General features: G+C 38.5%; 1 protein-coding gene across 1 annotated transcript in view; it reads right to left on the reverse strand.

The window, feature by feature from the left end:
* Positions 1-26,023, reverse strand: part of SEC24D (SEC24 homolog D, COPII coat complex component) — a 68,724-nt gene that overhangs the window by 36,688 nt on the left and 6,013 nt on the right. The window contains exons 2-8 of the mRNA XM_060779019.2: positions 20,852-21,032; positions 19,435-19,561; positions 17,211-17,329; positions 13,522-13,788; positions 12,376-12,497; positions 9,845-9,956; positions 8,265-8,392 (exon numbers count right to left, since the gene is read on the reverse strand). Of these exons, the coding sequence (XP_060635002.2) occupies positions 8,265-8,392; positions 9,845-9,956; positions 12,376-12,497; positions 13,522-13,788; positions 17,211-17,329; positions 19,435-19,561; positions 20,852-21,002 (1,026 nt within the window). The 5' untranslated portion in view covers positions 21,003-21,032. The remainder of the gene's footprint in view (positions 1-8,264; positions 8,393-9,844; positions 9,957-12,375; positions 12,498-13,521; positions 13,789-17,210; positions 17,330-19,434; positions 19,562-20,851; positions 21,033-26,023) is intronic.

Here is a 26,023-nt window from a genome sequence, read left to right on the forward strand (position 1 = left end):
TGGCTTTCATAAAAAGTGGGGATGATTCTCATGTGATCGATTCCATAGCACATCATACATGGCATAATGCTTTAAGTGATGGACTCTTTGAGGGACCATGGTTCAGATCCACACTGAACTGCAGAAATTCACCGAATGACCTTGAGTAAGTAATACTTTCTTAGCCTAAGAGGAAGACAATGGCAAATTTTACCAAGATAGGATTGCCAGGAGTCAGTCTCAACATGAAAGTTCAACATATCATTGTTGCTGTGCACTTTCAAGTCATTTCTGACTTAAAGTGAGCCCAAGGGAAACCAATCATGGGTTTTGAGCAAGGTTGGTTTAAAGGAAGTTTACCATTGCCTTTCTCTGGCACTGGGTGACTTGTCCACGTTAACCTGATCAGAGTGGGGATTTTAATCCTGCTCTCCCAGACCCCTTCTACACTGCCATATAAAATCCAGATTATTTGCTTTGAACTGGATTATATGACAGTGTAGACTCATACAATCCAGTTCAAAGCAAAGAAAACAGATTATCTGATTTGATAATCTGGATTATATGGCAGTGTAGAAGGGGCTCCAGAGTCCTACCCCATGCAGACTCCACATATTATATGGCACATTTAAATTATAGCCTAAGCTTTTGGCCATTTCATCAAATTACTCTACAGATAATAAAATTTTAATTATATATTAGACACCTTATCATCATTTGATTTTTTTACATGGCAAAAACAGATGATTTTAGAAATGTGCATTATTTTATTACCAATAACTATTTCTGATACAGTCTCTTTTAGTGAACATCAAACACCTGTGGTCTCCAATTTGGATCTGAACTCGCTTCTGAAAAGAACACTTCAACACCTACCATGGGCTAGTCTGGCTTCATCATGCATGTGTGTGTATTTATAAAACAGACTCTGACTCAAACAGAAATCACCTTAAGTCAAACATTCTATTATTAGTGGGTTGTTGTAAAAAAAATTTCAACCATTCAACCATTGTCTGAATGGGTTGTTGTACGTTTTTCGGGCTGTATGGCCATGTTCTAGAAGCATTCTCTCCTGATGTTTCACCTGTATCTATGGCAGACATCCTCAGAGGTTATGAGGTCTATTATTAAATATTCTATTGTTAAATATATTCTAGGGCCTATCTATCACTGGGAGTCACTCTAGACCAGGGGTCCTCAAACTATGGCCCGGAGGCCGGATACGGCCCTCCAAGGTCATTTACCCGGCCCTTGCTCAGGGTCAACCTAAGTCTGAAATGACTTGAAGGCACACAACAACAACAACAACAACAACAACAATCCTATCTCATCAGCCAAAAGCAGCCCCACACTTCCCACTGATATACTAATAAGTTTATATTTGTTAAACGTGTTCTTCATTTTAATTATTGTATTGTTTTAAGTGTTTTTTGCACTACAAATAAGATATGTGCAGTGTACATAGGAATTCATTCATTTTTTTTTCCAAATTATAATCCAGTCCTCCAACAGTTTGAGGGACTGTGACCTGGCTCTCTGTTTAAAAAGTTTGAGGACCCCTGCTCTAGACCATGCTCTGACTGACAAGAAGCACTGCTTGAATATCAAGCAAAAAGCTAGAAATAATATCATACGAAAGCTGACTGGCACAAGCTGGGGATAATAACCAGACACAGTGAAGACATCTTCCCTTACACTTTGCTACTCTGTTACTGAGTACAAATGCCCAGTGTGGAATATATCTCACCAAGTTAAAACAGTCGATGTGTCTCTTAATGAGACATGCCGCATTATCACAGGATGTCTACGCCCCACACAACTGATGAAATTAAACTGTATAGTGGTTATTGCACCACCTGACAACCATTGGAAAGCAGCCTGTAATGAAAGGACCAAGGCAGTGACATCTCTGGCCCATCCTCTGTTCGGATATCAACCAGCATACCAATGCCTTAAATTAAGAAATAGCTTTCTAAGATCTACAGAGATACTCACAGGAACATCTCAGCAAGTGAGAGTCCAAAAGTGGCAGGTTAAAACCTGGAACTTCAATCAGCGGCTGACAGCTGATGAGAAACTTCCCCCCTGGGCACAAGAAAGACTGGGTAACTTGGAATGCACTGAACAAACTGCGCTCTGGCACCACAAGATGCAGAGCCAACCTTAAGAAATGGGGCTACAAAGTGGAGTCCAGGACATGCAAGTGTGGAGAAGAACAAACCACAGACCACTTAATACAATGCAGTCTGAGCCTTGCCATATGCACAATGGAGGACAGTGACACCAGAGGCACTCCAAGTGGCCAGCTCCTGGTCAAAGTAAATGTAGTATAATACTTAGTTTTTAACTTTGTGGTTTTTCTATACATTATAACTATATTCTCAATTCGCTTCTGACGTGATAAATAAATAAATAAATAAATAAATCTGTCACTAGACTGAATCAATCATCTGCTTGAGACAGGTGATTTGGCGTATCATAAAGGGATAGTAAATCATTAAATATTATTGCATATTTACTATCAAGGAAGGAAAGAAGTGCCTATTAGATTTTCCATGAAGGGTGACAAAATAACATGACTAATCCTGGGTACGAGGAGACTGTTTTGATTTTGCAAGTGGACATCATTTATTGCTCTACCAGGGAAATGTCTTTATGCAATCCTGCTACAAACATTAAGACAAAGATTATCACTCTCTTTCGACAAACTATCTAATACTATTTTTTACTCATCTTTTTCTTGAGGTATGAGATACAAGCCTGGAAGGTCAACACATTCATAGATGCCAAAGGGTACAATGCCCACTGTCATACCATGAAATCAAAAGGGCAAAGAAAAAAATTATGTTAAAGGCATAGAACGAAGCCAAGGAATCCTAGACAACTTTGGTAAAGAATGAAGCTAAAGGTTTACAAGCACATTCCATTGTCAGCAACAGCATTTTAAATGCTATTATCATGTCCATAAATCAATGGTAGAATAGTGAAGAAACTGGATTACAGCCTTTAAATGTATCCTGACTATCTAACATCTTCAGAAGTGACTTAGCTATATTATTTTACATAAGTAACTCTTTTTGAAAATAAAACCTCTGCAACCTTAAAAACTTTGGAAATTCTTGGAAATGGGCCAGGATAATAGGCTGAACTTTCAGCTGCATTATTTTCCCATCTCAACACAGGTATGGGCAAACTCAGGCTTAGGGGCCCCTTAGGCCCTTTTCTGAGGCCCCCCTCTCTTTCACCATTCTATCCCTCCTTCTCTCTTTCCTTCCTCCTTACTTCCCTCTTTCTCTCTCCCTCCCTTCCTCCTTCCACCCTTTCATCCTTCCTTACTTCCCTCTTTACTTCTTCCCTCCTTCCCTCTTTCCTTCCTCCTTCCTCTGTCTTCTCCTTCCTTCCTTCCTTCCTTCCTTCCTTCCTTCCTTCCTTCCTTCCTTCCTTCCTTCCTTCCCTTTCCCATCCCCTTCATTCCTTCCTTTTTGTCTTCCCTCCCTCCCTTTCTTTCTCCCTTCTCTTTTTTTCTTTCTCCTTTCCTCCTGGGGGATGTTTAGCTGGGGAAAGAGAAGGTAGAGAGGGAACATGAGGACCATGTTCCAAGATTCCAAAGGGTTACCCACTGAGGAGGAGGGAGGCGGAAACTGACTTTCTGCTGCTCTGGAGAACAGGGCACATGGGAGCAATGGTTTCAAATGGCAGGGAAAGAGATTTGACTGAAAAGATTAGGAAGAACTTCCTGGAGAGTGGCCTAGACTGCCTGGGAGTATGGTGGAGTCTCCCTCTCTGGAGGCTTTTCTGCAGAGGCTGTCTATCGGGAATGCTTTGATTGTGCCTTCATGCATGGCAGGGGTTTGTTCACAACCAGAGAAACTGTGACCTCTACAAATGATGGACCTGAACCAAACTTGGCACACAGAACCCACATGACTAACTCAACCTACTGGAGGGATTTGAGGGGACTGACTCACCATAGTGGGAGTTGTAGTTTATCCAGAGAGCACACTGAACCCCACTGATGATGCATCTATAGCAAGCTTGCCCAACATAACAAACTTTAAGTACTGATGGAGTTTTTTGGGGTTATCCTGGCATGATGTCACTTGTAGTTAATCCACAACCTTAAGCATTTTTTACAATTAAAAAACTGATTTTTTCCAATAACCCGGGCAACACCAAGTACCCAAGCTAGTAGATAACATGTGCATCCTATCCTCAAAAGAACAATTTCTAGATTGGTAATTCAGTTGTGTGATGTAGATAAATTTTCTCACACCACCATCTGTACAGTAAGACTGCTTGGTCACTGGCAGCCTACGTAGAATAGTGCATTTTAATGACTATGGGGCAAGCTGGGGGTGTATCAAGTATCAGGACAAAGGACATCCAGCTTCTATTCAGCTCTGAAGTGCTGATTGTTATTTGGATCTTGAGGTGTGCTGTTTATCAAGGAAAGGTCAATGATCAGGATAGAAACATGGACATGAAATTGGAATGCAAGATGATAATCAAGAAACTCTGTAAGACAACAGGTCTTCAAAATGTCACTAAGCAGGAGCAGTCATTGAGTAGGAATGCAAAAGAGAGGGATTTAACAAGCTTGCATGCAGAACTGATGGGTAAATTGCTGTTACCAGAAGGTCAAGAAAATAATTTATGACAGTGGTTCCCTCTTTCCTACTATGCCTTTGCCTTTGCCTTTAATTCAAGGTTGAAGTGACATCTGCACTGCTGACATTTAGTAGAGTGCATATAGACCCAACACCTAATCTCTATTTGTGATTTTGTACAAACCTTTACAAAGGGGGCCCATAACCATTTACAAAGAAGCCTTTTTTTCTTTTCTATCGCATGAAGCATCACTGTTTGCCTTAGACTCACAAAAAATACTGATGAAATAGATCTTGTTAAACAAAAAACAAATTCTGTATCCTTGATCAGAGGCATCCACTAAAGCCTGGCAAGTAAGATTTGTATGCTTGGGTGCTTCCTATCAACCCTGAAAAGAAAACGTGTGTCTTGCGGGAAGGCTAGTAATATCTTTAAAACAGAAGGGAGTACTTTTTCAGAAGTTGGTCATATCTCACTTCAGGGCGAAAATACCTTTAAAGTCACAAAACACTGTCTGATCTAGGAAACTAAAGACCCTTCCAGACAGGCCCTATATCCCAGGATCTAATCCCAGGTATTCTGTTTGTTCCAGATTATCTGGCAGTGTAGATTCATATAATCCAGTTTAAAGCAGAAAATCTGGGATCACATCCTGGGAGATAGGGTCTGTCTGGAAGGGCCCTAAGGCTGGATCTACACTACCATATATACCAGGATCTGATCCCAGATTATCTGATTTGGATTCTATGAGTCTACACTGCCAGATAATCTGGGATCAGATCCTGGGATATAGATGAGTGTAAATCCAGCCTAGGCAAAAAACAAACAAACAAAAAACAAAACAAAAACCCAAAGTCCTAGGTTGGATCTAGGTAAAGGTGTTTCTTGTCACCTCTAGTAGAGTAAAGATAAAGCTTTTCCCTGACATTAAGTCCAGTCGTGTCCAACTCTAGAGGCTGGCGCTCATCTCCATTTCTAAGCCGAAGAGCCGGTTTTGTCAGTAGATATCTCCAAGGTCCTGTGGCCGGCATGACTACATGGAGTGCTGTTACCCTCCCGCCAGAGCGAAACCTATTCATCTACTCATATTTGCGTGTTTTCAAGCTGCCAGGTTGACAGAAGCTGGGGCTGACAGCGGAAGCTCATGCCACTCCCCGGATTTGAACCCGCAACTTTTCGGTCAACAAGCTGAGCAGCTCAGCAGTTTAACCCACTGCGCCACCAGGGGATCTACACTGCCCTATATTGCAGGATCTGATCCCAGATTATCTGATTTCAACTGGATTATATGAGTCTAAATTGCCAGATAATCTGCAATAAATTGACAATCTAGGATCAGATCCTGGTATTTAGGGCAGTATAGATCCAGCCCTAGTTAGCACTTGGATGGGAGATATATCTCTGAGTATTCCTTACTTAAGAAAACCCTTTGAAAACCATGGGCTTACCATAAACTAACATATTATATTGATGACGTTTACTAAATTGAAAAGTTTATTGACTGCCATTTAACTAAAACTGTATACTGCATTAATAAAGCTGTTTTTATAATACAATAAAACTATGTTACATGAAGTTAGATTAGTCCTTGTTTTTATTTGCTTTTCCAGTGCGGTATAGTATTAGATATATTTGTAAAAGTAACTCTCAAATAACTGCCAACTACATTTATCCAGCATCAACCAATTTCCAGAGGTGCCAGTTAAATGAGAGTGTATTGTATTTAATCTACGCAGTGTGTGCAAGATTTTGGAAGAAACACATGTTTCTTCATTTCAGCCACCTTAATAACCATCCTTAATCTTCCAATAACCAGTACCAAAATACATTTTAAGAATTATAATATGAAAACAACATGTTTTAATTTGGTAGGGTACACTTCTTGACGTGGGCAAAATTCCCTTTAGACATTGCAGACACATACACATTCTTTAGAACTGCCCTAGGCTTTACAAATGGTAAAACATTACCTCTAGCCAAGATAATATTAGTAGCAAACAGTATTAAATGTTAAACAAAGATCATCTGGTTTATCTAAGCTTGGCAAATATTCATCCATCTCCAAAACCAACTTGCCGAGTGCCTGGCCTAGCATGATAGCTGTTAGCTTTTGTTTTTATAGTCTGTTGCTAAAGCAGTGGTCTGCTAAAAATAAATCCTGTCAAACAATGATCTCGTATTCTCCAAAAGACACACACAGCTCTCTGCAAAGAAGGATGAATACTCTCCATAGATCATCCCTATCACAGAAGGGAAAATGAAAAGCTATTGTGCAGTCAGAATAAGAACAAGGAGGGTTTCAGCATACATAAAAAGAGAGAAAGTTACAAATGGCAATCTTTCTATAAAGATTTTTTTAAAAAGTTAAAACTTCACATATACTTACACATCCAGCCTTTAATCCACAAGATGTTTACCATGATCGAGCACACCAGAATTAACTATATTGCTTATTATCATGAAATAACTCTTTGAATAGTGAATGACACTATGTAATGTCCAATGGTAACTCTCCTTTACAGTTCCATTATTTTTAAAAATATTTTATTTATATACATTAACAGCTTACAGTGTAAACAGAACATGAAACAACAAACATTTTACAAACACATACTCCCGCCACCAAAGCCTGAACAAGTATTCTTTCCTTTGCCATATATTTATGAGTCGACCATTAACCAAATGTCATATTCAAAATTCCTGAGCAACAAGATTGTACTCTTTTTCTTTTTCACGATCCGATACATATTTAATAACCCCACCCCCACCCCCCCACCCCAGAACACCCTTATTTCCATTGATAGTTTTCCTTCCCATACCTTTTCTAACAGCTTCAGCCCTATTTCCATTATAACATAAGGAGTGCACCTTCCCAAATTTCATAGATTGTTATTTATATTTATTTATTTATAAAATATATAATTACATATTTATTTATAGAAAAACCAAATCTAGTTACTCAAATAATACACAGATAATGTGAAATAAAACAATTCAATGAACTGTAGGTATGTGGACAAGAAGGCAGATTTCATAGATCTGTTCATATAACATTTTGATATATGCGGCCGCGACTAGCACAAAGGGCCCCAGCTAGCACAGCGGGTTAAACTGCCAGCTATAGAAGTTCTTGCTGACCAAAACGTTGGCTGTTCAAGCCACAGATTGGGGTAAGCTCCTGCCATCAGCCCTAGTTTCTGCTTACCTAGCAGTTTGAAAACAGCAATGCGAGTAGATAAATAGGTACCGCTTTGGTGGGGACGTAAAAGTGCCACTGAACACATGCCAGCAATTCGATCAGGAAGGCATCCATGGTCACAGGCTCCTCGGTGTGGAAGAATGAAACAACAGCACTTCCCCATGGCCAAGTCAAGCACAGCCTCCAGATGTCGGTGATGAAAAAAAGAGGGAAGACTTGCCTTTGTTTATGTATTGTCCCTCTTTGTTATAAATAGTATAATGACATTGAATGTTGGCCATATATGTACCCTGTAATCCACTCTGAGTCCTCTTGTGGAGATAGAGCATAAATAAAGTATACTATTATTATGTTTGCTCTGCAGTTACTTCCCAAATAACAGGCCAGTCAGGATAATAACAACTGAATTCCTAACACTAGAAGGCTTAACTTGAGAACAAGAATATTCCCTCTGAGACGATCCATTTGTCCCCCTTACCTCATTTGGAAGAACATTGGCAAAGGGCTTGATTATAGCAGCCAATGGAATCTGAGCCTGTTTTGCCAAGTCTGAAGATGAAGGAAAGCAATAGGTGGTACATCGAAGGTAACGAGGGCTGGCATTACCTATAAAATAAAAAATGGTGACAATATCAGAAGAAAAATAAGAAGAAGACTGTTTAATTGACAACCAGAGCTGTGACAAATGTTTTCATACATCTTTTTGCCCAAACAGTGGAGAGAGTTGGGTTGCTGTGAGTTTTCCAGGCTGCATGGCCATGTTACAGAAGCATTCTCTCCAGATGTTTCGCCCACATCTATGGCAGGCATCCTCAGAGGTCGTGAAGAGGTGGGGTGGGGAATTCCTGGGAACATTTCCCAAATCAACTGTCCCCAGCACACATTTTTCACTACCATGATTTGTAGCACTCTGTGCTGCTCAGCTTTTGGCAGGACACTTAAACACCAAATTCCACACAGACACATCTCCACATTGAGAGTAGGAAATACTACCCTCACTTTGAATTGGCTTCCTAGTGAAGCCAAGCAATCAGTTGGCGTTGTCTTACAGCCTGCTCAGAGTCACAGCAATGATTCCTCCTCTACAATGAAGCGCAAATGTGCCTTCTTTTTAGTTCACCCCAAGGGGTTCAGATCCATGAGATTAATAGCCACAAAACCACCAGAATTTTCCCTCTTGTCTTTAGAAGAGGGCTCATTACTACCAATGGTATAGTTTTCCTTGAACTTCTATTTGTACCCTTTTTGCACAAGTCATTCAGACTTCAATTATGTTCTGTGCAAAAAAGGAGCTTAGTATTGCTTAAAATTAATTAATAATGAAAACAATATATCAATATACTAATAGAAATATAAGAATCCTGAATTATTTTAAAATACCAGCAATCCATACATAAAATACCACTAAAATTCAACCCAGAACAAAATAACCCCCATATCATTGTCAAAAGAAGCTAAAAAAGAATTTAGGATTTGTTACAATCACAAAAACATGAATGGAGAAAGTGTTACCCACAGGCCACATCTGGCCCTGAGCATCACCCCCAAAATGGTAGTTGTGGTGGTGGGAGACAGAAATGCTCCCAGTTCTCCTAGTGAGCATGGGAAAAAATTGCTACTATCCTCAGTTATTTTAAGAGAGTTCTTTTTCTAACAAAAAGGGACCTAGACATGATAATCCAATCATTTCCTTTTGAATAACAGGACTAATGGAGTCATCCAAATGTGATGAAATTGTCACCAAACTCCAAAGGTACATTGAGGGGTATTTTGATGATTTTTTTTTTACAAAAAGTAATTTGCCTTGTAAGGATAGCATTGTGGTGGAGGACACCAGTCCACCAGCCACCAGGATTGGCCCATCACTGCTTTAGGAGAGTCTTCACAGAGATTAAATTCCATAATCCACCAAGACCACATTTCTGTATATTGTCAGTTTGTCAAGCAGAGGAGGCTAGCCAAAAGATGTTCTAGGTCAATTTACACTGGTATATTTCAGTCAAGAAAGATTAGAAAATCAAAATCTGAGTGGGACGGGGGTAGGTGGGACTTCATTACCTTGATCCTGGATCACACAGTCTGTAGTAACCAGAGGAGGAACCTGCCCTCTGATGTTTGTGGCATAGATCTGACCTCCTCTGGAAGCTCTGTCATTTTCAATTACCTGAATCTTAAAGGTAAAATAAAATACAATTATAAATTGGAAGAGACTTCTTGGGCTATCCAGTCCAACCCCCTGACAAGAAGCAAGAAATCTGCTTTCAAATCATCCCTTACAGATGGCCATGCAGCCTTTGTGTCAAAGCCTCCAAAGACGGGGCCTCCACTACACTTAGGGGCAGAGAGTTCCACTGCTGAACAGCTCTCACAGTTAGGAAGTTCTTCCTAATGTTCAGGTGGAACAGTGCCAGTTCTTCTCCTATTGAAGAGCACTGGCAGTGCTGCATTTAAGAAGTGTACAGAGCATTGGGTACTTAAAGAAAGACTAAAATCTATGAAAAATATTACAAACTAAATTTTGTTAGAGATGATGACAGAATTAATTTCCATTACATCCCCTACTAGAGTTTGCAGTTCTGTATTTGCAGAACGGTTTCTTGTTTAAAACTTAAAGGAAGCAAATCTAGCTGGATTCTGGAAAAGGCATCTTTCAATGGAGAAACTACAAATATCTTAACAGAACTTTTCCCCCTATTTCCCCCATTTCTGGGTCTGGAGCTGGTTGTGGTTATTTTGAGAAACTGTAAAATATGTGAAATGATGACTTGTTCCCAGTTACACTTTTTCATAATTTCAACATAGCTGTCTCCACAATTTTGCAAAATTTAAAAAAGAGAGAGACCAAAGGCATCAGCCTGGTTTAGATTATAAACTATTTTGGTTAGGAATAAACATTTGAATCCTTTGTTACTAATATGATTAACTAGCATTCCAGTTAGCCAATAGAATCCCTAAATCTGATTTAGTTTTGGAAGAAGATGTGGCACGTCAACCTGCCATGACACATAAAGAATAAACATATCTTCTATGAAACAGCAAATGTGGTTTTATGAGGAGCAGCCATTCATAATGTTTTCTTTGTGAAGCAGTATAGAAAGAACCTATATTCACTGCTATATGCATTAGTAGCAGCAAAACTTAAATTAATATGCTCCTTCTTCCTCCTTACTACTACAGCACAACTGCAAGAAGACAGCAAGGTTTAATATGGTAAGAAATCTGGTTAAACTATCACCTATTGAACCAAGTCAAGATTTGGTTCAATTCTGGGTTGTTTCAACAAACCATTGTCTGCCTTAGTTCATATGTAATAAGGAAGCCTGGTTAGTTTAAAAGTTTTAGCAGACAGCTATCATCCTATATTTCAAGGTTAGATGAATTAAATAGTCATGATAACTATGACATCAGATTGCAATAGTGTTTAAACCTCTCTGGTTTTCATTTCATTGTATTAATTTATTGACATTCCCAAAACTGATTTCTTCATATGTCTTCATTTAAGCCCTTTTCAGCTTGGCCTATGGTCAGCCATAATAGTGACTGTGCAATTGTCCATTTTTTGCAGACTAAGCATTCTTGGAGTTGATTAATCATACATTACTCTGGTGCTCCCCTATGCATCACCAAAAATATGTTCTTTCTAAGCATTTCTAGCTCTTCCAGTGTGGTTCTATGGTCAATTTCTAGTGAAAGCAGACAATTATATTAGAGCAGTGATCCCAACCTTTTTTTGACCAAGGACCACTTGACCAGGGACCACTTTGACCAGGGTCCACTTTGACCAGGGACCACTTGACCAGGGACCATATTAACCAGGGACCACATTGACCAGGGACCACTTTGACCAGGGACCACTTGACCAGAAATCACCACTTTGTGCAGGTATTACTTGATCACAAACCCGTTGACCAGGGACCACTTTGACCAGGGACCACTTGACCAGGGACCATATTGACCAGGGACCACTTTGACCAGGGACCACTTTGATTAGGGACCACTCCCCAACATTAGTACCGAAAGGGTTACAAATCAGTTTTTGTCAACTTTAGATTTGGTTTACTTGTTTACCGTGCTGATTCAGAAAATTGTATTGGATAGACCACATCAGCTTTAGTTTCTGATACAGAACATATGCCATGGTCAATGACAGGGAAGGACTGGCAGGCAGTGTGAAAGGAACAGAAATAATTTTTTTAAAAGTAAGTAAAGATGAAGGAGGCTTGTGGATCGGATTTTCGTTCTTGCGCCCCACTGATGGTCCACGGCCTACAAGTTAAGGACCACTGTGCTAGAGGAACTGAAAATGCCCAGAGGGAGCACTTCTCTGGATATTTTTAGGTCCTCCAGGATGGTCTTACCATCAACTTCTGGCCAAAGTTGACCAAGAATTGTAGTGGTGGGCATGGAAATGCCTAGAGAAGTGGTGTCTCCGGTGAAACAAAACGTTTGAGAATTTTATGTTTGCAGTTTTCCCACTTTCACAGGGACCTCCTGCCTCTAACCCCTGCAAATGTGGAGAGACCGCTATAGTTCAACGTACCTGGAGCAACCTTATTGTGGCCCTTATTCTAAGGAATACTTCTACTCACTGGGCTTGGAATGGAATCAGGATCCAGTTTCCTCTGCTGAGGTCCAGCCATTTGTGATGGGCCTGTGGGAAGGCCACCTGGATAAGACAGCTGTGCACCTGGCATTGGAGGGCCATAGTTTCCTACAAAAGTATAAAAATGAATGTAAATGTGAAAAGATACATTTTTTTAAAAAAATCCTTTGTTAGACACATTAACTTTTAATAATTGTAACTGATTCCTCTGGAAAGGATGTATTAGAAAACAAACCTAGATAACCTTTTCACTGAGGATGACAGTGCCACACCACATTTTAAACTGAGCACTCTCTCTCTCTCTAAAATAGTAGAGAAAACAGATTTTACTCTGGTTTACATTTAATTACTTACTACATTTTGAAATTGCATATTTCATCTGCCATGACTATAAATAAATTAACACTAGATGGAAAAATCTAGAAATGCAGAAGCAATTAATTTCTATGCTACAAGAAAATTCAAGAATTGAATCAACAGTAAAATTAAAGCCCAACAAAGTATCATATTGTATTGAAACCTAGAGAATAATAACAGTCTTTACAGTTAATCTATAGCAAAATAATGATTCAGTTTCGCACTTGGACTACTACTATCTAAATGTCCATTTCTCAAATATCCTCCAACCAAGTTTCTCTGAGCACATCTAATACATAATAGGAAGTGTAATAGTATGGCCAATCAAAGAATTTAATTTAAATGAAGAACTAATGTAAGCGAGGAATTTTTGGTTGCAGACTGACACTACCTCTGATATGTGATACTGTTTCTCATCACTAATGTATTTATTTGTTTATCTATTTGCAATTTGGCAACACAAAACTTCCAATTAACTGTATCACTGGCTTAATTTGGGATCTATTTGGTCCAATATGAAATTACAGCATATTTTTTCAAATAATTTCTGCTTTTCCAAAGAATTATATACTATGATAGAACATTCTCATGTCAGCAATGAATTCATATGGTATTTAAGATATTTCCTTCTCCAAGATTGCTGTGGTTACAGGTAGCATATGCTGCAAGAGACCTATCGGAAAAGAAAACAGATGCCTGCTATAAATAATAGTACGTTCACCTGGAAGAGTCAGAGTTTCCACTTGCCAACTCTTTGTAAAACATCCCCACTTACCATACTGGGGAGGAAACCCAGGACCCAAGGGTTCGCCTGGGAGTTGTTGTGGCAAGTTGGTGTTCATTGGGGTGGAGCCGGGCATCCCTTCTTGTCTGGCCATTGAAGGTGGAGAGGGATGACTGTTCAAGTTGTTTGCTGGTGGTGGAGAAATCTGAGGACCAGGTGGTAAGGCCATTTGTTGTGGTCGAGGAGGTGGAGGACCGTGCAAAGACTGTGGTGGTCCAGAAGGCACACAAGGAGGTGCACTGGGGGCACTATTAGAACCTGCATGAAACCATACATACATCAGGAAAAAAAAAAACATGAAAATAAGAAAATGAATTACAGGTGATCTCCAAGTTACAAACAAGATAGGTTCTGTAGGTTTGTTCTTAAGTTGAATTTGTATGTAAGTCAGAACAGGCACATGTACATTTACTTCTTAAGTACTTCTGTTTTAGAATTAACACTCATTTTTTTCAGACCCATTGAAATTAGTAGGACTACTGTGACTGATCTATCCCAGAAATTTCAATTGGTTTGCTCTAAGAATGACAAAAAATGGTTTCACTCATTAATGATACCATATAATATTAGTTATAACTAATGCTCAAAAAATATACTAATTTTATATAAATATTACATTTTATTTATTTATCTGCTATATTTTTATTTTGCCTTTCTCCTGAGTCTCAATTTATGTTGTAAAGGTGAGTCTCAATTTATGTTGTCCCAGTGTACAGTGCTCCATTTTACAACACTTCTCCACAAAGCAATCAATCAAAGAAAATTTCACCCACAATGAATAACTCTCTCACACACCTATATAACTGAGCAAAGTAAGAGAGCAAAAAGAGAAACATTGAGAGGTGAAAGAGTGAGTCTGATGTTTTGATGGTGCATCTTGAGAGGAAAGAAAAGATGATCAGGATGAGTTTCTTGTATTTTCGAATATAGTATAGAGGAGGATAAAGCAACCGCCATCTTAAAGGAAAGGATTTCCTCTGTCAACTTACAATAGTGCTTGAAAAGAAGGAAGACATAAATCTTGGAATTTAGATTTTGCTGGAAATATTTTATTCTGCTTGCTTAGTTAATGGCAATCAACTGGCACCTGCTTTCTTCATCTAGTACAATGGTTCCCAACCTGTGGGCTGCACGGGTGGGTCACAAGACCTAAAATAGGGTCCGCAGCTCTAGATTATTAAATATGGTTTTCTGTGGGTGAACAGATGGCGACTACTGAATGGCATATGTTCCATATCAGCAGCTAGGCTGATGTGGTCTATCCAATGCAATTTTCTGAATCAGCACCCCAAATAACCAAACCGAATCTAAAATTGACCAAAAACTGGTTTGTAATCCTTTAGATCCTAATGTTGGAGAGTGATCCCTGGTCAAAAAAAGGTTGGGAACTACTGATCTAGTAAGAAGGCAAAGTGAGCAATACACTTCCCCTTTTATTGTACTCTTTGTACCTTCAACAGAAGATACAGCCAAAAGAGCATAATGCCTCTCTCCTGATGTGCTTTAGGAAAACCGTCTGGAGAAAACATATTGTTTTTTTGTTGATGTATTCCTCTGAAGAAATACAGTAATCTAATGATAAGCCAACTCTCTCTAGCCAAGTCCCCTTGGAGTCAGCAGTTGCTGCCTCTTCTGGTCCCTCTGGAGATTATCTGCACATTTCTCTAGCCTGGAATGAGTGAGCTTTGATGTTTTATGTTTCAAATATCTTTTAAATTGGTGATGAGTCAAATGAAATAGCTTATTTTATGATTATTTAAGCTCTATCCAAACACATCCCTCTGTCTCAAATGATTCCCTTCAGAAATTATTCCCACCATTTATATCAGTCTCAATTTACATCACAAGTCATAAAACACAATCCTAACCTTAATCTAGGCCTCTCTGTGCTTGAATATATTGTAGAAAAATAAGTCTTCATTCAAGTCCTGAACATCAGTACAATTATAGTTATTAAGAGTATACACATTTTAAAACACAAATGTTTAAAATAATACAAATCAAATGATATTTTTGACAGTTCATTAGGGAAAAAAAACAAGAAAAGTTTCCCAATTTTAACAAATAGTTCAGCAGTGGCTGATGTCTCCATTTTGTAGTGGGATGATGAACCTGATTCCATTTTGGTCTCATCTGAAAGGAAATATCCTAGGTCCTGATCCCTATCCCTAAACAAGATTCAGTGCTTTGGTTTTCTTCTTTAAAGTTCTGACCAAAATCCTTACACAAGTTATCATCTACTTCTAAGGAATGAGCTAAGACATCTATATAAAGGCAAGAAAAGGTTTCTCTTCCAACTGGAAGTCTCAGAAAGCTTTTGAAAGCTAACTCCTAGAAAACAGTTTAATATGTATACATTATTTCTAATGGATCTATAAAAATATTTATAAAATCCATGGAATTTTAAGTGCATTTGAAATGAAGAGGAATATACAGATTTACTGATATTTTGCTCTAGAAATCCTGTGCCAACTATTAAAACCAAAACTTAGGAGAAACCTTACAAGGCCACAATCTTTTAAAATAATATCTAGCAGAAGCATCACAGAAGAACATTGATTTGGAGCAATTCAGCAAAATCTGGAATCCAAATTATCCTACAAACTTTCTGAGGATTTGGGCCTAGCAAATTTGTCTTCTGAATAAATATATGCAGAGCCATAATGTGATAGCTCAACTCACTTCTCTGAAGAGTTCTCAAGACAAAGTAAGTTGCAAATCCATGGGAAAAAGACAACTCATTTTCCCATTATTATTTGCTGTGAATAATGTTTTTTTTTTTTTTAAAAAAAAACCAAACTTTCAGTGTTCAGTTATGTGTGTGTCATGCTGGTGTATCATGCATACATCAGGTATGATCAAGTCAACAGAGGTCAGCAATGATCTGTTATCTCTCACAGCTTCTTTCTAAAAGGACAATAGTCACTTTTTGCCAACTCCACAGTAACCTCATACAATAGTCCATGCCTTGCTGGAAGGCCTTCTAACCTTCAGGAGTTTACCCCAATGGGTTGAATCCACAATACTAGTGCAATCCTAATTTACCAAGACAGTTGATGGCCAGAACTACTGCCACTAGGGCAGCTGAGGCTGTGCTTCATCTAAACAAGGCATGGGCAAACTTCGGTCCTCCCGGTGTTTTGGACTTCAACTCCCACAATTTCTAACAGCTGATAAGCTGTTAGGAATTGTGGAGATTGAAGTCCAAAACACCTGGAGGGCTAAAGTTTGCTCATGCCTGATCTAAACCCTTTTCAGTGTGTCAGCAGTAGAAATTCTTCAGGACTGTCCTGATCTAACACTGTGCTGCACAGTAGCTCAGTCTTTGGATGATGAATTTTGGATTTGATGTTACTCAGCTCTTTATGTATTTTTCTTTTGTTTTGACTCTTCTGCCAGCAGAACAGTTGTGGAGCAAATGCCAACTGATTTCAGTGGTAACCAACAGAAGGAAATTATGTCAACAGAAGATCCGTTCAGTCATCACAAGACTTATTTGCCTACTCCTGCTCCTAGATTTGCTCATCAAAATAGTCATGTTGGACATGACTAATTTTTCACATTGAAATTGGTAAGAGATAAGGATAACTCATGTTATATTGGCAATGGATCAATTTGCTATTTTTGTTCTAAGCACATTATCTCTCAATAGTGTTCCTGGAGGATCATGCAATACTTACCATAATTATTTATTTGCATGTTGCCAAGCTGATTAGCTAGCTGTACTGAGGGTGAAGAGGGTGGGTTATTTGGATAGGACTGTGATGGATGGCAATACGAGGGGTGAGAACCTGGAAACCTGGTAAGACAAAATAACTTTACAGAATCCGGAAAACTATGATCCAATTTACCTTTATAAACATCTCTTAAATACAAAAGACTACAAAAGTCAAATCTAAAAGCCTTACAGAGAGGGAGAGGGGTAGTAAGTAAAGAAAGAGAAAGAGAGAGAAAGAGAGGGCGAAAGAAATAACTCGTTTATGAGACTCAACTTTAAATGGTTTTTCCTTATCAGTTAGTATATTTTATACATGAACAAGCTAAGAAACACATCATGACATTATATACATATTATGATATATACTCCAGGATATTAATAACCTGCCATGTCTATAAAATGCAGTATGATTAATTCCTGCCTAAACATTCAGAAAATAACATAGAAGCAACAAAGAGAAATGAAATAGGATTAAACTTCTACTCATGGATCTTCCACTTTGATCTTTTAAATCAAGCAAAGAGGTCAAAGGTTATTCTCTGCCAATAGAATATGCTCCATATTATGGCTGCAGTGCTCAAAACATATGGATCAAATTAGGCCTTGGACTCTAATCTTAATAATTGCTTGATCCAGGAATGAAAGAATTAGGCTTTTCCCCTTGATTAATCTGATTTATGCAGGCATTTCTTAATAGGTATTCCAGAACACAGCAGTAAAACTAGTGCTTTATTTCTCTGAAAGTAAATATTGAGCTCTAAACATATAATATGTTGTACATGAAAGCGTAGGAGGAAGCGAACTTTCAACTAAATCAAGATAGGATTTCACTGCTAAAATCTCAGAGTTAGCGAGAATTGGTAAGACCATTGTTAGATTCAGACAGAAGATTATGCTATGAGAACTTAGAAAATCAGCTGGGTGGGGAAACAAGGACGTGATTTATCAAGGCAGTAGTGATAATAAGGAAAGAATTTAATTCCTTCTCTTACATCATTTTCCCCAATCATAATTGTACTCCTCAAAGCTGCTGTTAAACCTAGTTGGGAAAAATTACTGATGATTGCATACTATTTTTTTCCCTACAGTATACAAAGTAGCAGCCTTAGGGGAAAAAATCAGAAATTCTCAGAGTTACAAAATTCTTATTCATATTGAGCATACATAGCTTTTTTGGGGGAAGTTAATTTAAGTAGTCATCTATTATAACAAAAGAAGATTGTGAGTGAATATCTATGTTCAAAACCTAGGGCCCGTTCACACGACACAATGATAGTACTACATTCCATGTAGAAATCCTGGGATCTTCAGTGGCCCATAAAGCATTTAGAATTCTCAGGTAGAGACTTCTACTGCCTCATCAAACTACAAATTCCTAAATCCACAAACTGCACTATGACAATTCAAGTGGAATAACACTACTATAATTATGTAGTGAATAGAGCATTTAAAACCTGAATACTTGAAAGATGGTGTGCATGCTAAGGAGACCACAGAGGTATTCATCAGATGGTAATTTTAAGTGTGTGTGTGTGTGTGTGTGTGTATATATATATGTGTGTGTGTGTGTGTGTGTGTGTGTGTGTGTGTTTGAAGCCTGCAGTACCAGTTTTGGTCACCTGGTGACAGGCTTCCATAATCAGTGCATAGATCTGAAGTACTGTATTTGATCGCATAATAGTCGCCATCCATAATAGTCACACCCCCCCTTTTTTTAGTGTCAAATTTGGTATTTTAGGATTCCTCACATAATAGTTGCACCCTTGGTTTAGACAGCATCCCCATTAACATTCCCTTCCACTGGTCTTGTTGTCCTGCCCAAAAGAACTTTATCTACTTGTCCTCCCCTTTCAGCAAGGGTACATAATCCACTCACTCGTTTGCCTATCTACCCATCCACCCACCCACCCCCTTTTTACCAAAAAAAGGAACAAAAAGTGTGACTATTATGCGATGAAATTTGGTAACTACAATCTGAAGTTGTTTGAAGTACTTCAAGATCTTTCTCCAACCATCTGCTTTAGAATGAAACACCCAAATAGTCTGTGACCATGCCTAGGGCTTGAAGTGACCTTGTATGGTTTGTATTATCACAAAAGCTCTTGATAGATTAAAAAACCAATTATGCATGACATTTTTTTTAAAAAAAATGATGATTTCAACCATATTTTTTAAATTAAAAATACCTGTGCAACTGTTGTGCTGTGCTGCTGGGACCATTTTGAAGATTCATCTGGTTAAACTGGTGAGTGCTTTGAGGAGGTGGTCCAATGGGAGCAGCAGACCCAAAAGGCACATTTGTTTTCAGCATAGCTAAATGACACATAGATAAGAGTAAAGTTAATAAGAACTGATTTCCATTCATTTGGTACACATGACCAAAGTCTAAAATAAAAAGGAAACATATTTTCCACCTAGTTCTTTTCCCTTATCCCTAGGTGCAAAGGAGGAACAATGATTCAGATACAATGTTAGTCCCCTCTAGAGCAGATTCATTCAAATGAATGAGATAGATGATTTCATCAGACAGGGCTTACTTCGGAAGCATATGCCAGTTCAGCCATGGTTCACCCACAGAGTCCACTGACTCCCATCCCATGATGCAGAGGAACTTCCAGCAGGGCTCTGTGGGTAAACTATAGTGAAAATGGCATATGCCAGTGCCATAGCAACACTGGAAATTCCTGAGTTGCACCAGAAGCAATGGGGGAAAGCTGCAAAATTGAAGCTTCCTCCCACCAAGAGTTGGCATGCTGATAAGCCGGACAATTCGGGGCATGGGGCAACTGGTTATCCATTCCCACTGACGGGCACCTCCAGATTCTCCATGATCCATGGCAATTCCAGCAGGCTTTATGACAAGGTCCTTATTCATTCCATTGATATCATAATCAAGATTAAGTGGGCTGAGCACAGGTTTTGTCCTAAAATAAGTAATTACATTATACTGTAGTCTTCCAAAGAGAAAAGATTCTGTAAGAACAAGAGTTTCTTCCAATCTCACAAGCACATAACCTCACAAGCACATAAGAACACAATCTTCCCCTTTTCCTTCCCAACTGTATAAACACATATACAATACAAATCTGCTCTGGAGTGTCTCCAACCCTTCAGGGTGGATTTGGGGTCACTTAGGTGGGTGTTAGAATAGAAATGCATTCACTTAAACAGGCTCAGTTCTGTAAGTTTTATACCAGCGATCCTCAAACTTTTAAAGATGAGAGCCGCTCTACTGTCCCTCACAATGTTGGGAGGGTGGAGGACTCTAGTTTGATAAAACAAACAAACATATAAACACATTCCTATACACACTACACACATCTTATTTGTAGTGCAAACAAACATGAAAGAACAATACAATATTTAAAATGAATATCAATTTTAACCAACATAAACTTAATAGAATTTCAATTGAAAGTGTGGGCCTGCTTCTGGCTGATGAGATAGTCAAGTTAATGAAAATAGTTGTTGTTGTGTGCCTTCAAGTTGTTTCCTTGTCTAATGTTTAGGGCAGGGGCCAGGTAAAGTACCTTGGAGGGCCTTAGTTTGCCCCTATGTTATACAAACAAGTTATATACAGTCTTTGCTATAATGCTAATCTACCTGATTGAGGTACAGATGACGATGGGTTTGATTCACCATAGTGTCCATATAGGGGAGAAGAAACAGGTTGACCAAATCCAGGTGAAAATCCTCCCATTCCTGGCTGGGATTGAGAATATGGAGGCATTGCAACATATCCTTGCTGATTCATTTCAGCAGTGTTGTATTTTTAAAGAAAATCCTGCCATTAAAAACAGGAAAAGAAAGTTATTTAACTGTAATTAATTAACTGATGTATAGCATAAGTAAGAAATAGGATGAGATTCATAACACAATAGCACCGTTCAAAGTCAGAAGGACAACATTCCATTCGTTAGTTCTTTGGTGTAATAGTGACCAGATTTTGATCTGGAGAAAGCACACTGATGTTTTCTTGTATCAAAATTGCTGACACAATCTCGTTTTTCCACTAAAAAAAAAAAAAAAAACCCGGAAAGCACAGGTAGATGATACTGATGAAATCACAGTTACTTTTAGCAAAAACAAAAAAAGTTTTGTTTCTAAAAGCTGGACATATTTCTTGATTTAGACAACTTTATAGGAAATAACAACAACAACAACAACAACAATAAAAACAATGTTATTCTTATATCCCGCAACTATCTCCCCAAAGGGATTTGGGCTTACATATGGGTCAAAATGCCCACAAAACATAAAAGCAAAACAATCCATTAAAACAAAAACACAAATAATATAAGAGCATAGTAAAATGTAACAATCCAGATAAAACAGAAATAAAACATAAGAATATAAAACAGCAATGTTAAAACTCAAAACAATGTTCAACAAAACCAATAACCAGTAATACAATGGACATGACCATACAATAAAAAGGGCACTATCATGGGACAGTGCAAACCAGCATACCATAGGGCCAGGGTATTGGACAATGTGCAGAGAACAAAATATTATCAGGTGAACTAGAGACCGGGCATTTAGAACTAGCTGTTCTCAAATGCTAGCTGAAACATCCAGGTTTTCAGGTACCTGCAAAAGGAGGACAGTGTGGGGACTTGCCTAATCTCCCTGGGGACGGAGTTCCAGAGCCAGGGAAGGGGTCAACATTGAGAAGCCCTCTCCCTTGTCCCAATCATGCTTGTGACAGTGGTTGGATCGAACGGCGGGACTCCCTGGCAGATTTTAGAGCCCATGCTGGTTCATAGGGGAAGGTGCGGTCACAAAGATAGGCAGGACCCAAACCATTTAGGGTTTGTAAGTCATAACTTGCACCTTGAATTGGGACCAAAAACCTATCGGCAACCAGTGGAGCTGCTTTAATAGGGGTGTCCTGCTCTCCCTATAATTATAATATGTCAATAATTCATAGTAGACAATGTTTCAGCAAACTTTCATCCAAAACTAACAATATGGACATGTGAAATGAAGCAACTTGATCAGATAACTATTTAGAAACCATTTAAAATATATTCCAAAATGCATCCAAGTATTTTTTTTTTTTTACCAACACTAACATTTAGTACAATCTTCACTCTTGGTTTCTGACATCTCTGCTCTGTTCACCAACTTTAGTTCAGCAATCTGTATTAAAATGTTTCACTTCTCATTGCTTTGACCAGATAATTCCCTGCCTTATGTCCCTACATCAGCCTTCTGTGCTCTCTTAGATCCGTTATAACCTTCCTGCCTTCCCTTCAGAACTTCTGTATTTACCTGCTTAGTTCTATGTGGTTCCACATACATAATTATCCAAAGGCCTCTGTGCCATGCCTCTTCTTTGAAGTCTAGTCCCTATATCTTATGTTACCCAAACCAAAAGTATATACATTGAAATAATTATTTATTTTTCCTCCTCTGCTTACCCATGCTTCCTTTCCCTCTTGTCTATTTCAGATAGGAAACTCTTTGGGTCAGGCACCTGACAAACCTCTTATTGTAAAGCACCATATATAAATAGCTCTGATATTAACCACTAAACCTCACAGCCATTTCATAAAGCTACAACATGCCTCAAGCATGGAGACTGGTCCAATTAAACACTTTGTGACAACCAATGGATATTTTTCAAGAGCCCTCAAAATGAGACATTAAGTCCTTAACTCTGTCAAAATGCAAATATGGCATTATTTAGGGGATTATCTGTTCAAGTTTGTAAGGGATAACTCAGCAGCATTTTTTTTCATGTGTGAAACCAAATGGAGTCTTTGGGAAGTGATGAACCTGTTTGCTGTCGAACTATCCAGTCTGAAAGACAGTTGCATCTATCAAGTAGGAAATTTAGGTACTGCTTTATGGCTAATTTAACTAATTTACAATGCCATAAAATCTTTCAGCAGTGCGTAGAAGAATGAGGAAGTACTCCATCAAAGAAAAAGCTGGAATGTTAAATGCCTCTGTGTCTGTCTATATATGTTGAATGTCTAAATGTCACTTAATGTTTGCCATGTATATATGCACTGTAATCTGCCCTGAGTTCCTGCGGGGTGAGAAAGGCGGAATATAAATACTCTATATAAATAAATAAATACCAAAGTATGAAGAAACAGCACATCACATGCCAAGACTATATAAAAAGGGAAAGGAACTCCATTCCAATGACTTTGTCCTGTTTCTTAAAAAGTAGATGAAATATGGATCATGTTGACTACCAGAAAATATCCAATTACAGAAAGTATAATATTCACAGATAGTTCCACATATACTGTAGACAGCTTACTGAATATTAAAACTGTAGGTAATGTTAATCAGCATTATTCTCGATCAGAAATGTGAATGTAAAAAGTTTGTCTGCATTACAAATTGCCTCACACTTTAGTCAGAATATTTGTTTTTGCTCTGAATCATTCATACACACACACACACACACACATTCACAGAGAGAGGGAGAGGGAGGGAGAGGGAGAACATTTTTGCAGAGAGAGAGAGAAAGAGTGGGAGAGAGAGGGAGAATATTTTTGCAAGTTGAACACTTTAGATGTTACTTTAAAGAGTTAAGATATTTCAGGTTCATGCAATTACAGGTGACAAGCTCTCTTTCTAGTGAGAAGGTGCCAATTAGTTGATCTCAGTATTGAGGTGTGGATCCCTCCTTCTTTCTAGGTAGAACTAAATGTGAGCTTCAGTTCTGATAATTTCAGTAACTTCACTTAATATTCACTATTGAAGCACCTGTACTGCTGGTTTACTGGCTACTACAAAGCATGATGTTTAAGGTGGTTGTAGGAGTTAACTCTCACCAAAGTCTTAGCAAAGCAAACTACTTCCTGAATAGTTCAGTGCCAGCAAAGAAAGTGTGCCACGTCAGACTTCCAATACAAATCGAAAGGACATGAAACCAAGAAACCTCAGACATGCAAACAAAACAATGCTGACTCAGTGACATGAATGTACTTTCTATTACATTTTAAGTACCTGAGATAATCTGTAGAATTAAACCCCCTCCCTCTTGTCTTCAATAAAAATTCTAGACAGATACAATTTCACAAGGCATACAACACACCAGTACAAATAATCAATCACCCACAATCAAACTAGAACTTGGAGAACACCTGGAATCTTTCACTGGAATGGCCAATGGTTTGGGGAATCTGGAAACTATGGTCCAAAATATCAGCAATTGACCATGCTTCCTGACTAATGTGACTTTCTTAAGATCTGAATTAGAAGAAACATAAAATAGCACTAAAACTTCTGCTTAAGTAGTTGGAAACTCTGGGCATATATAATATTATAATAACTTTATTTTTATACCCCACCTCCATCTCCCTGAAGGGACTCAAAGATAAACGCAGCATAAAATATAACACAACATCATAAAACAATCATTAGCCTGAACAGTAATAAATACTGAGCTCGGAGGGATAGGAGCTAGTGCAATAGTTTCAGGACAGGGCCTGGAAGAAAAGTGCAAGAGCTGATAATACCTTGGACTAGAAGAGTAATATCATTTGTCATTTGAACTTACTCTGCTGAAATGTGGGCATGTTTGTTTTGTTGGTGTGTCTTTCAAGTCATTTCTATCCTATCCTATGGTTTTCTTGACAATTTTATTCAGGGTGTGTTTGCCATTGACTTCTCTAAGGATTAGTGACTTTCCACGACCAAGCAGAGATTTGAATCCTAGCCCAAAACTCAAACCATTATACCACACTGGCTTTAATACATCCATGTAACCTCTGCAACTCTTTTTGATGTAGTGAATGTTCTGTACCTTTATAATTACTCCCTTGGGTTAAGAAGGAAATCCATCTATTACCATTTTCTAATGTATTCAGGCTATAAGTATAAGTATAAGTAGATACTTCCATGTAGAAACTGTTTGACCATCATGCCCAAGTCTTGCAGATTCTCTTTTTTTCTTTTTTGTCATTCATTGAAAGAATTATTTCTAAAATGAAAAGCAATTTATAGGTTTACAGGGTTTTTTTAAACATGTCAAGTGTAGCTGGTGAGACAAGTTTATTTGTTCTCAGCAAGAGATTCCATAGGCAGCTGCTGATTACTTTGCCTGTTGTAAGCAGGCTGTCACAACTATAGTAGGATCAGCTAGAAACTTGATCTTTCCCAGCACTACTTCTTGGAGATACACCACAATCCAACAATGAAAGTCTTGCGCTTCTCCACTTCTCTTTAACCATCCTCCCAAAACTGATTCTGCTTAAAAACCACATACACCCAGACCAGTGGATCCCCAGATGTTTTTGGCCTTCAGCTCTCAGAAATCCTAACAATTGGTAAACTGGCTGAGATTTCTGGGACTTGTAGGCCAAAACACCTGGGGACTCCCAGGTTGAGAACCGCTGACCTAGATAGATAACAAGAAAGAAAAGAAAGGACCTAGGCAAGTATGAAAAGAGTTACATTTTATGAAGAAAGGAGCTGGTGTTCTCAACAAAGCTGACAAAAGTCTGGTTTCTTTCTTTCTTCCTTTGTGGCAGCTTTTTCCTTCCCTTGCAAGCAATCCTTTTCCCATCTTCCTACTTGATGCCACATCCAAATCAATGGAATTATTATTACATACATACATACATACATACACTCACCCCATGCAGCAGTTTTTATAAATCCATGGTTTCCAATTCTAGTTTGCTGGCATACTATGATTTGCAGTGAACCATTTACTTGCATTAGACATCACAGCAAACCATAATTCTTGCAAACAAGGAAGTGAAAAATGGTGTTGGAGTCTGTGAGCCCAGCGAATAGTCCTGACAT

This window comes from Anolis sagrei, chromosome 5, assembly GCF_037176765.1.
Source record: "Anolis sagrei isolate rAnoSag1 chromosome 5, rAnoSag1.mat, whole genome shotgun sequence".
Taxonomy (NCBI): Eukaryota; Metazoa; Chordata; class Lepidosauria; order Squamata; family Dactyloidae; genus Anolis; species Anolis sagrei.